At 35.9% G+C, this 13,203-nt stretch overlaps 1 protein-coding gene across 1 annotated transcript in view; it reads right to left on the bottom strand.

Moving 5' to 3' along the window:
- Positions 1–13,203, bottom strand: part of ADAMTS6 (ADAM metallopeptidase with thrombospondin type 1 motif 6) — a 275,958-nt gene that overhangs the window by 71,816 nt on the left and 190,939 nt on the right. The window contains exon 14 of the mRNA XM_052659189.1: positions 4,302–4,404. Coding sequence (XP_052515149.1) covers positions 4,302–4,404 — 103 coding nt within the window. The remainder of the gene's footprint in view (positions 1–4,301; positions 4,405–13,203) is intronic.

Raw genomic sequence — 13,203 nt, 5'->3', positions numbered from 1 at the left:
TCCGCTACAATAGGTTTTTAGAAGAGGTAATGCTACTATTTCAAGAAGGGACTTAAGATGATTGTCTGAATGGAAGGTTACATTATCAGTTACCTTCCTTTAAAGCTCATTATGAATTTAGGGTTAATTACTAAGCACACAATTATTAAGATGCTAGTGATTAAATCTGTGAACTATTTCAGAGACTTACTTCTACAGTAAAACAAAACAATCCCAAATGTATATGTACCTAATAAACGCAATTCAAAATACACGAAGCAAAAACTTCAACCACACATAAAAAGAAAAGTTGTAAAATACTTGAAGATTTTAAGACACTTCTCTCAGGAACTAATTTAAAAACCAGAGCAGAAGGAAATCATAAAGATTATATAAAAGACCTGAAAAATATTATGTCAGCTTGACATGATGATCATATAGAACACAATAGCCAACAACTGGAGAAAATATATCCTTTTCAAGTATACACAGAACATACATCAAACTGGACAAGAAGCTGTATCATAAAACAAATTTTAACTAATTAAAAAAATTTAAATCATTTAGACTATTACTGATCATAATATAAATAAATTATAAATCATTAACCAAAAATTAGAGAAAATTTTATATTATTTAGAAATAAAAATAACATAGCTTTAAATAATACATGGGCCAAAGAAGAAATTACAATTTAAATAAGAAAATATTTTTAACTGAAGGAAGTAACAATATATAGAATTTGGGGAATGCAAGATAGCAAAATAAACCCCTCAACCAAAACAATAATAAGGGCAAAAAACTAATTAGAAAAAAGGATAAAAGCTTTTTTTCTTTGAAAAGAGTAATAAAATTGATAAACTTCAAGCAAGACTGATCAAGAAAAAGAGAGAAGATACATATCATCAATATCAGAAATACAATAGTATATATCACTACAGATCCTACAGATATTAAACAGGATAATAAGAGAATGTTATGACAGTTTTCTGCCAATAAATTGGACAAAATGGAAGTAACATAAATTACTTGAAGACAAACTCAAAAACTGACATAAAAATAAAAAATGTGAATAACTCTGTATCTATTAATGGAGTTGAGTTTATAATAAAAGAAAATTCTTTTCACAAAGAAAATACTGAGCCTAGATGGTTTAATTAGTAAAATCTGTTCTAAGGAGGAAATATTATCAACCCTACGAACTCTTTCAAAGTAAATAAGAATTCTATTTCTGGAAGCCAGATTAATTTTGACACCAAAACTTGTCAAAACCATGAGAAGAAAAAATTTACAAATAAATATTCCTTATGAAGATAGATGTAAACATCCTTAATTAAATATAAGCTATTAAGCCCAATAACATATAAAAAAGGTCATCAACACCTGGAGTTTAATGTGAAAAGCAAATGTTGGTTTGGCATTACAAAATCTATCAACTAACTCCCTCTATAAACAGAATAAAGATGAAAACACATATAATTGACACATGCACAAACTTTACGGAAGGGCCAAGTCAGATAATTAAGGGAAGAAAATAAAATAAAAAGGCAAAACGATTGGGAAAAAAGTACCTATCTCCAGATAGCAAGACTATTTACCAAGAAAATTCTAAACAATCTACTAAACAAACAACTATTAGAACTAGTAAGGAAATTTAGAAGGGTCACAGAATATGTAAGTTAATATATAAAAATCAATCTTATTTGTATATATTAGAGCAAACTATTGAAAATGAAAAATTTTAAATCTTTATTTACAATATTGTCAAAACCATAAATTGCTCAGGAAAAGATTTAACAGCAGATGTGATGACCTTAAACCTAACACTATAAAGCACAGCTGAGAGAAGTTAAGCAAAACATGGAGAGATACACCATGTTCATAAACTGGAAAACTCGATAGTTAGCAAGGTAGTTCTCCCTCAATTGATGCATAGATGCAACAGGAAAACAATGATAGGCCCAACATGTTCTTCTGTAAAAATTAATAACTGACTCTAAAATTTATGTGGAAATGCAAAACAGAATACCCAAAGAGCTCTTGAAAAAAAGACCCAAGTAGGAGGAGCTTATACTTGCTATGTCTAAGACTATACAGTTAAAGCATTTCAGTCAGTATGGCACCAGGATAGGACTGACAAATACATCAATGAAACAACATAGAGTCTGTAAATATACTACAAATACATATCATACCCCCAAATTATTTTTAGAGTGTAGATCTAAAGACCAAAACCATAAGGTTTTTAAAAGAAAACATAAGAAAATATCTTTCTGAGTTAAGGGAGGCAAAGATTTCTAAGACAGGACAGAGAACACAATGACTATAAAATATTTAAAAGCTGAAAAATTAGAAGTCATCAAAATTAAAATCTTACATTCATCCAAAATATCATAAGCTATGAGAAACTACTTGTAAAATTTATAAATGAACCACTTGAAAATAAAAGATAAATAACCAATTTAAAAATAAGCAAAGGATTCAAACAAACATTTTATAAGAGAAAATACAGAAATGCTCAATAAGCACATGAAAATGTGCTCAACACATTCAATAATCAGAAAGCGCAAATTAAAACTTCATTGAGACAACATTATAGACCCACAAGAAGAAGACTGCAAACACCAAATGTTGGCAAGGATGAAGAGCAAACAGAACTCTCACACAGTGGTGGTGGGAGTGTGCTTGGTATAATACTTCGGAAAAACATCTGCAAGTTTCTTTTAAAACTAAACTCACAGCTATTCTATGGGTTAGAAATCCCACCCTTAAGTATTTACCTAGGAAAAATGAAAACTATGCCCATAAAAAGACAAACACAAATGTTTATAGCAGCTTATTGACAACAGCTGTAAACTAGAAACAATACAGGTTTCCATCAATAGCAGAATGGAGAAACATACTGGTTAGTACAATGGAATACTGCTCAGCAATAAAAAAGAATGAACTAATTACATTTGCTGTGATATGGATAGATCTCAAAAACATCAGGCTTAGAGAAGCCTTACATGAGACTAAATATGGCATGATTTTATTTACACAAAGTTCTGTAACAGACAAAACTAACTGATAGGGGGAAAAAAAAATCAGAACTGGCTGCCTCTTGTAAGTAGGTTGAGCCAGTTGCTGAATAAGAAGGATGAAGACTATGAGAATTTTGGAGGCAATGGTAATGTTCTGTAACTCAGGAAGGTTTTATAGGTGCATGTGTTAGTCAAAACTCAGGGAAAGTACAGTTAGGTAGGTTAAGATCTGTGTACATTGTACATAATCTTCCCTCATAATTTCATTGTACATAATCTTCCCTCAAAAGAAAAATAAATATTGAATTGCAGTTAATCTTATGTATGCTGAAGTATTTAGAGAGGAAAGTATACTGATGACTACAATTTACTTTGAAATGCACCTGAAAACAGAATAAATTAATGAATGGATAAAGAGATGACTAGACATGTAATAAAGAAGTATATTAAAATATTAATCATAGAATCTTGGTGGTGGGTATACAGTTGTCACTGCAAAATTATTTTAACATTGCTCTGTGTTGGAAAGTTTTCAGAGTCAAATGTTGAGGGAATTCCCTGGAGGTCTAGTGCTTAGGACTCAACACTTCCACTATTGCGGCCTGGGTTCAATCCCTGCTTGAGGAACTAAGATCCCCTAGCTGCACGGTATAGCCAAGAGAGAGAGAAAAAAAAAGTAAGATGTTAGAAAAACAATAAATAAAAGTTGTTTTTAAGAGTACATTTTATTTTTCTAAGAGAAAATTTAAACAAATTTTAGTTTGTGTTTTGGGACCATAAGAAAACTTGAGCTTACTAAACAGTTAGCGTCTGATGCTTGCCTAAATTAGAGTAAAAAATGTTTCCCTAAAAAAAGAACAATAATCACCAGTGGAAAGATCCTTGGCCTTTGGCCAAGAGAGAAACACATTTTCTTAGCTTCTTTTGAGCTGATTTATATCAGGGTGATAATTCCAAATATTTGATATTATAAATTATTATAATGTCTATCCACCTCAAGGAAGTCTGAAGAATTCAGAAATATTATTTGGATTTACAACCTTTCTAGGAACTCTGTACCTAAATAGAATTAGGTTTTAAAAAATGATTTCTGATCATTTGTACTAACATATTAACTTTACTACAGGGAAACTACAGGAGACCTTTTTAGTACTAGAGCACTTTCCTGCTTTGATTTGTAAACATTAATTTTTACTAGTCTGTATATGAATGTATGGGTATGTTTGTTTGTATTTATATATTCTCTTATATTTGCAAAGCTCTCAAGCATAATGAAAACTCTGCCAGGTTATACATTACCTCCAGTATAGGGTTTCCAATTATAATACTTTCCACGGAAAGGCATATTGTCAAAGTCTGCACACTGTTTCTCTCGAAAATCTCGGGCCCCCAAAGGACATGGCTAAAATAAAATAAAATAATAAATAGCATGATTGTTGAAAAATACCAAAACCAAGGGACAATGCCCCTAAAATTAAAAATGTCTGAACACCCAACACATTAGCTCACTCCCTTATTCCTGGGCTACAATTCTGGCATTTGCTTTACTGTTTTACAACCAGTATTCTGACTGAAGTGTCTGAATTGTAATCTTAGCCACGGAAGAAATAACTGAAGTAATTTAAACACAGTTAAGTGTTAGACAGTTTCCATATAACTTCACACTCAGATGCATGTCACAGTCCACTTTGCAATCAATCCGTTAGGTGTCTCCTTATAAACAGACGTAAAACCTAGGTGTAGACACTAAAACACAAAACCCTTTTTGGAAACAGTATTTGAGGTCCAGCTGCCACAACCAATCCCAGCTCTTTAAGAAATCAAGAGGCAGGTTTGTAACATGACATTCAGCACTATTAATTGTGGTTTGGGTCCCAACTACTATAGCTGTTTACTGTCTAGTCCTGACAAAAACCATATTTTGAGATGTGGAATGAACTGGGCAAAATCCTAGGCCTCAAGTGTAAACACCTTTAAATCAAAGAATGTGGACTTATTAAGATTTACATTTAATCTATTAACATCACAGAAAATAAAATACTAAATTTTCAAAACATGTACATGTGTTGGTTGTTGGAGAAGAGAAGGATGTTGAGAGAGTAAAGAGAGGATTATTTGTTTTTAAAAGATTGGAATGCTTTTTCTATCTAAGTTTTTTAGAGAAGAAAATCTTGCCAATCAATCTAGCTAGGTCTAGATTCCAAATTCCACATTATTTAGGGCCATCCTAAACTTGAAGTTCACAAAGAATTAAAAATATAACTTCTCATAGTGTTGAGGAAACATGACCTAATTTGACTTATCCTTTAGAGTTCTGTACCAGCAGCATCTAAAATTGGGCTTCCCTGGTGGCTCAGATGGTAAAGCGTTTGCCTGCAATGTGGGAGACCTGGGTTTGATTCCTGGGTCAGGAAGATCCCCTGGAGAAGGAAATGGCAATCCACTCCAGCACTCTTGCCTGGAAAATCCCATGGACGGAGGAGCCTGATAAGCTATAGGCTACAGTCCATGGGGTCTCAAAGAGTTGGACACGACAAGTATATATTGCTTTTGAAACAGGGATGGAGAAAATATTTCCCTTAAACATGACAGAAAAAAAGTCATTAGATGAAATTCTCAACTGTGAACAAATATGTTACATTCTCAGAGATCATTTTGAGGACATTTTACTACCCTCCCTTAGATTTCTACATTTACTTAATACAGTTTCCTGAGATCAGTACATTGCTATTGTCCTTTAAATCAAGTGCAAAAAATAATAAGGCTACAATGTGCAAACATGTGCAAGGTCATCATTACTTGCTATATGCGAAGAGCTGACTCATTGGAAAAGACCCTGATGCTGGGAGGGATTGAGGGCAGGAGGAGAAGGGGATGACAGAGGATGAGATGGTTGGATGGCATCATCGACTCAATGGACATGGGTTTGGGTGGATTCCGGGAGTTGATGATGGACAGGGAGGCCTGGCGTGCAGAGGTTCATGGTGTCGCGAAGAGTCAGACACGACTGAGCGACTGAACTGAACTGAACTGAGGTTTGAATTTCTAGCGTATCAAGTTTAAAGCCTCAGATTCTGAAAATAGAGAGGCAGCAGGTCTACATTCTGTTATGAGCCTTGCATTTTAAGATATTTTCTACACATTAAAATATGACACTGCAATGCTAAATCCAATGGTTTTATGTATCAAATTATCCTTTATATTTGCCTTTTAAAAAAATGAAAAAGAACTATTCACATAGGCTATGCAATGCATCACACTAGAAAGATATGCTTCCACCATCTTTTGTTTCATGGTGTGCTAATTTTTGGAATAAAGAAATGCTTTCCATTACAAGACATTTTCAAGAAACCCCAGAAAATGACCAAGGTTATCAGTGGCTTTGTATGCAGCAAGACTAGTTTTAAAGAAAATATCCTCAATTTTAAAAAACACAGGTAATTTGAAATACAACTTTTCACACAATATTTAAGTATTTGTAAAGCACCAAACACCTAAAACTTCATCCAGGCATGTCTTTCAATCTATTTGGAGTAAAGTATAAAAAGGGAAAAACTACAATCCTATCTGAGGCAATAAGTATATGACACCACATTACAAGTTGTCTACAAGTGCTGTATATAGGTGAAAGATCGAAGTGTCAAATGAATCAGGGAAATATATGTTGAGGAAGAAAATCTTGAGTGCATCACAAGAATTATAATAAAAGTGCCATACATACTTATTCTTTATAACATTATAAAATATTAAACTATTATAGGAATTGAGCTGGTTAAGAAAGAAAACAGACTTCTATTAACAATGAAGCCAAGACTTCTCTGTGGTGCAATGGCTAAGACTCCACGCTCCCAACACAGGGGAGCCAGGTTCAGGGAACTAGATCTCATATGCTGCAACAAAAGATCCTGTGTGCCACAACTAAGACCCAGCATGGCCAAATAAATAAATAAAATAAAAATAAATATTAAAAAAAAGAATTAAGCCAAGTAAAGCCATGGGGAAAGAAAAGAAAAGGTCAATTTTGGGAATAGCTGGATAAAGCCCATCCTGGATGAAAGAAAGGAACTGTATAGAAGGATAAAAGTTAACATTTCATAGATAAAAACTGGTTAAAAAAAAAAGCCGTGAAATCATAAATGAAGTTGAGGGACACTCACTTCAAAAAAAAAAAAAGAAACAAAAATCCTATTCTTGACCATCTGTGTAATTATTATCCTAAACAGCAGAGAAGTAAAAAGTCCAAAAGACGAGTATTAGTTTAATGACATACCTGGATAACATTTCATAAGATTTCTGACCTATTCTTTTCTTGTGATAACCATTCCCAGGGTCAGCATAATAAAATTAACAATAACAATACATACTTACGTTTTTCTAAGCATTTAGTAAGTACCTATTCCATGGCATACTGTTCAGAGGTCTCTAGATCTATTATAAGCTGTCTCACCACTCTTGAGGTGGTTATAATTAATAATCCCAATTTACAACTGAATAAATTATATTAGTCTGCTTAGTAATAGTTTCAATGTGCAAAGACACTTCCTTCATCTGAGTAGGGGCTTCCACTGGACTCTGTAAATGCTACAATAACAACATAGGTTTTTAGCTCTGCTGCTGCTGCTAAGTCACTTCAGTCGTGTCCAACTCTGTACGACCCCATAAATGGCAGCCCACCAGGCTCCCCCGTCCCTGGGATTCTCCAGGCAAGAACACTGGAGTGGGTTGCCATTTCCTTCTCCAATGCATGAAAGTGAAAAGTGAAAGTGAAGTCGCTCATACAAAGTACAAAAACCTGATAGGAGTAACTTGGGTTCTAGACCTAGCCTTGTCTTTACCAGCTGCAAGTTTATCTGCTCCAACTACTTTTTTCTTATTTGTAAAACGAGAGGGTTAAAGTATGAATTTTCAGACAGAATTTTCAGACTTAGATTTGATTCTAACTGATTTATTTCATTTACCGCCTTCAGCAATGTACTTAACTTTCCAGGTATCATCTATAATCTAGGGATGATACTACGTTTTACTCTGCAGGTGAGGATTTATGTAAACTGTTTAGTTCTGTACCTGGCAGTGGTTCAGTTCAGTTCAGTCGCTCAGTCACGTCCAACTCTGCGACCCCATGGACTGCAGCACGCCAGGCTTCCATGTCCATCACCAACTCCTAGAGCTTGCTACCTGATAGTGGTAGCACTCACTATTAGCAGTTGTGTGATCTCTGGTCTAGGCATCCTTGGACTCATTCCTCACCCTCCTCTTGGTCTGTTCTTTATTTCAGGGGAACAAATCTGCAGGCTCTATTTCATAGGATTCTATGTCAGTTGACTTCTAGTTGAGTTCAGGCAGTGGAAGGCACTAGTGGGAGAAGCCAGGGTATTTCATTTCCTCTCTACCTCCAGCAGCATCTTAGGCAGAAGAAGAGTACTTTTGTGGCTCCAACATCAAACAGCCACCCTTACCCTCAATCCTATGGTTCCAGATTCAGCTGTGTGATTTCAGTCTCTAGCATGCAATAAAACTACCTCCTTCCTGTTTTTCTAGTAGGAGGGGTGGTATCTTTCTGCTGATGCTGATCTATGGGCTTGTCACCCTCTTCCATTATTCATGTAACCAATTCTTTACATTAAATTCACTTGATTCAAATATTCGGAGGTTCATATTATTATGGTTGGATCTTCACAGATACTACAGTTGATGATGATGATGATGATGATGATGAAGAAGAGGAATAATGAGAAAAGAAAGAGGAGAAGAAAGAGGAGGAAATGATAGTAGTGGTATTGGTACTTGGGAGACTAAATAGAGATATGTTTCCTTGGATTATATTTTGCAATTTATTGGTTAAAGGCAGAGGCTGGCAAACTTCTGTCAAGGGCCACACAGTAAATATTTTAGACTCTGTGGTCCGTATAATCTCTGTTGAATGTGCTCTGCTGCTTCAGTTGTATCTGACTCTTTGAAATCAGTGTCTGACTGCTTGTTACTGACCAAAATAAAAGATGCCCAGGGAATTTTACAAATAAACAAACATTTTATTTTTCTAGTGTACTAATCCAGTGGAATCTTTCCCTCTTTTAAAATATTTCAATATACATTGTTAGTCGCTCAGATGTGTCCGACTCTTTGTGACCCCAGGGACTGTAGCCCAACAGGCTCCTCTGTCCATGGAACTCTCCAGGCAAGAATATGGGAGTGGGTTGCCATTTCCTCCTCCAGGGGATCTTCCTGACCCAGGGACTGAACTCACATCTCTTGTCTCCTGCATTGGCAGGCAGGTTCTTTAACACCTGCACCACCTGGGGAGCCTATATAATCTGTTACAACTACTCAGATGTGCCATTACACTTTTTAAAGAAGACAGACCATATATAAATGATAGGGCTGTGTTCCACTAAAATCTTATTTACAAAAAGAGGTGATGGTTCAAATTTGACCCAGCAGGCACAATTTGCCAACCCCTGATTCAGGATGTTAACATACAGATGTTAACATCTGTATGTCAGCATTGTGCAGAAGAACCAAGCTCACCTATTAATTTTTGAGTCAATACAGAATCATACACTTTAAAGACTGATGTCAGATTATAATATAATTTGCATAAAATGCTTAAACTTCCTGTACAATTATCCCCATAGGGGTCATACACTGTGTATAATCTATAGAAAGATAAAATACTTTTCAGATGACCACAATTATTATCCAGTTCTTTCTTTCAGCCAAAATCTGTTTTCCCATAACCCAGTGGTCTTGTGCCTTTCTTCTGAACAAATCTAATCCCTAACTGAAAGGTACCTAGAACTTGATGGCTTTCTTATGGGGACATAATAAATTATCATTAGTACTTTTAAAACCAGGCACCAAGAACTGACCTTAGGGGTCTTTATATTCAGCAAATGTATAAAAAAATATTTTATGTATCACATAAGATCTAGGCTCTGGAGATAATGCAGTACACAAAACAGATTAGGTCCCTGCTTTCATGGAGCTCACTGTAGTTAACTGGAGATGAGAAAGAAGAAAAATAATGCAGGGTACTAAGATGGTGGTTAGGTGGAGGTTGGGTGAAGTTGTTTTAAATGGTAGACTAAGAAAAATTTTCTCTGATAAGGTGGCACTGAAGCAGAGAGTTAAAAAATTGAGGACATGACTTATGTACATATCTTTAAAAGAGTGTTCCAGGAAACATTAAATGCAAAGGGTCTAAGGCAGGAATGTGTTTGGGAAATTCACAAAATAACATGGAAGATGGAAGGTCTTGTAAATTGGAAACTGCAGCAGACTTTGGGACTTGATTCCATACCTTTCTGTTTCTAGAATATATCAGCTAGTGTTATCTTTTAATTTAACTGTTTCCTTCAGTGGATGCTCTGAATTTGTGTTGATCAGAAATACGCTTACGAGGAGTTGTATGTTCTGGTTGCAAAGAATGAGAAAGATCAAAGAAAAGAGTAATCTCTTAAGGAAAAATTCCATAAAATATATTTTTGTTTTGTTTAAGCATAATGGCAAGTTTGGGGAGCAATGTTTTTTAAATTACTTAAGTATAATAAATGCTGACACTATGTCAAAACCATAACAGGAAACAGGCATAGGCAACAAATTTATTATGTAAAGCTTGACAGGTTTTCAGCTTCCTAGTGTTAACACTAATCAAGCATCCTCTCCTTCTAAAAAGCAACCAGCAGGGCCCCATATAAATCTAGAAAGCAGGTCTCAGTATCTTTTGATCTTAGTATTTTCAAATATACAAAAAAAAACAATATTAGCATCTTTTTCATCACTTTTTTTTTAGAGAAATGTGTATGTTAGCACATTCTATGGACTATCTTAGGCTTCCAATCATGTTGACAGATTATAAGAATCTCCTTTCACAATACTTTTTTATTGGTAGATAAATCTAAAAAAAAGAAAAAGTAATTCATCGGGGCATGCTGTTGCTGCTGCTAAGTCGAGTCAGTCGTGTCCGACTCTGTGCAACCCTTAGACGGCAGCCCACCAGACTCCCCCGTCCCTGGGATTCTCCAGGCAAGAACACTGGAATGGTTTGCCATTTCCTTTTCCAATGCGTGAAAGTGAAAAGTGAAAGTGACATCACTCAGCTGTGTCTGACTCTTCGCGACCCCATGGACTGTAGCCCACCAGGCTCCTCCATCCATGGGATTTCCCAGGCGAGAGTACTGGAATGGGGTGCCACTGCTTTCTCCTCATTGGGGCATAAAAGTGCTATAAAAAGAAATCTCAGCTTTCACTGACAAACTGTCCTGGGACTTTTCTATTACTAGAGTTGAAATCTTCGTTTTATTCCAAAAAATAGGGTGACCTTGGAAAGTCCTGGGATCTCTTTGTGCCTTCTTTCTTTTGTTTGCAAAATACACCCCAAATGCCCTTACCTTTCAAGAGCAATACATCCCAATATGTTTGCAAATGAGGAAAATTCTGCAAATACTGTATTAAGTCTTCTTGTTGTTGTTCAGTTACTCACTTGTGTCTGACTCTTTGTGACCCCATGGACAGTAGCACGCCAGGCTTCCCTGTCCTTCACCATCTCCTGGAGTTTGCTCAAACTCATGTCCATTGAGCCAGTGATGCCATCCAACCGTCTCATGCTCTGTTGCCCTCTTCTCTTGCCCTCAGTCTTTCCCAGCATCAGGGTCTTTTCCAATGAGTTGGCTCTTTGCATCAGGTGGCCAGAGTATTGGAGCTTCAGCTTCAGCATCAGCCCTTCCAATGAATATTCAGGACTGTTTTCCTTTAGGATTGATTGGTTTGATCTCCTTGCTGTCCAAGGGACTCTCAAGAGTCTTCTCCAGCATCACAATTCGAAGGCATACATTCTTAGGCACTCAGCCTTCCAACTTTCACATCTATACATGATTACTGGAAAAACCATAGCTTTGACTATACAGACTTTTGTCAGCAAAGTGATATCTTTGCTTTTGAATAAACTGTCGAGGTTTGTCATAACTTTTCTTCCAAGAAGCAAGTGTCTTTTAAATTCATGGCTGCATTCAGCAGCTGCAGTGATTTTGGAGCCCAAGAAAATACAATCTGTCACTGTTTCCACTTTTTTTCCCACCTATTTGCTATGAAGTGATGGGACTGGATGCCATGATTTTGAACACAGAGTTTTAAGCCAGCTTTTCCACTCTCCTCTTTCACCCTCAGCAAGAGACTCTTTACTTCCTCTGTCTTACGGGTAATAAAGAGTGAGAAGCAAGCTGAGAATAAAAACTTTGTCCTCTCCCCCCTTTTCCCTTTCCTCGTTTTTTCCTAAAAGAGATGGGAAGGCTAGGAAGACAGGAGGATTCCTATAGCTTCAGGAAAAACAGCAAAATGAGCATTTTGTTGGCCTTTTCTCTTTTCCACCTTCTGTTTTTTCTTTCTTTCTTACATGCATGCCAAATGCACTTGTATCTCCTCATTATTACACTAGACCAACTTTATACATTGCCCAAATTTAATGTTCTTTCTCTCCACAATAGAAACATATTTTTAGGCACTTATATCCTATTACTTGTAGAAGCAGAAGTGGAGGTTGGATTCTGACTCTTGTTTGCTTAGCAAGGCATGCACTTGACATGGGATTGTAAAAAAGGGACATATTTCTGTTCATTCACCCAGACAGGTGTCATATACATAAAGATACCACATGCCTCTCTTATAAGTTCCAAACAAAATTATTGATTTCTTAATTATCAGGAACTGTTTTATTATCTCATTAAAAACATCACAAAGGCATCTCCAAGGTTAAATTTAGTGTTCAATATATGTAATAAATCATTTCAACCCCAGTTTTTTCTTTAATTGGAGGCTAATTACTTTACAATATTGTGGTGGTTTTTGCCATACATTCATATAAATCAGCCATGGGTGTACATGTGTTCCCCATCCTGAACCCTCCTCCTACCTCCCTCCCCATCCTATTCCTCTGGGTCATCCCAGTGCACCAGCCCTGAGCACGCTGTCTCATGCATCGAACCTGGACTGGCGATCTGTTTCACATATGATAATATACATGTTTCAAGGCTATTCTCTTAAATCATCCCACCCTTGCCTTCTCCCTCAGAGTCCAAAAGTCTCTTCTTTACATCTGTGTCTCTTTCGCTGTCTCGCATATAGGGTCATCATTACCATCTTTCTAAATTCCATATATATACATTAATATACAGTATTGGTGTTTTTCTTTCTGACTTACTTCGCTCTG

The sequence above is a fragment of the Budorcas taxicolor genome, chromosome 20 (assembly GCF_023091745.1).
Source record: "Budorcas taxicolor isolate Tak-1 chromosome 20, Takin1.1, whole genome shotgun sequence".
NCBI classification, from domain to species: Eukaryota; Metazoa; Chordata; class Mammalia; order Artiodactyla; family Bovidae; genus Budorcas; species Budorcas taxicolor.
Note: the sequence above shows the minus strand (reverse complement) of the source record. Positions and strands in the feature narration are given on the sequence as shown.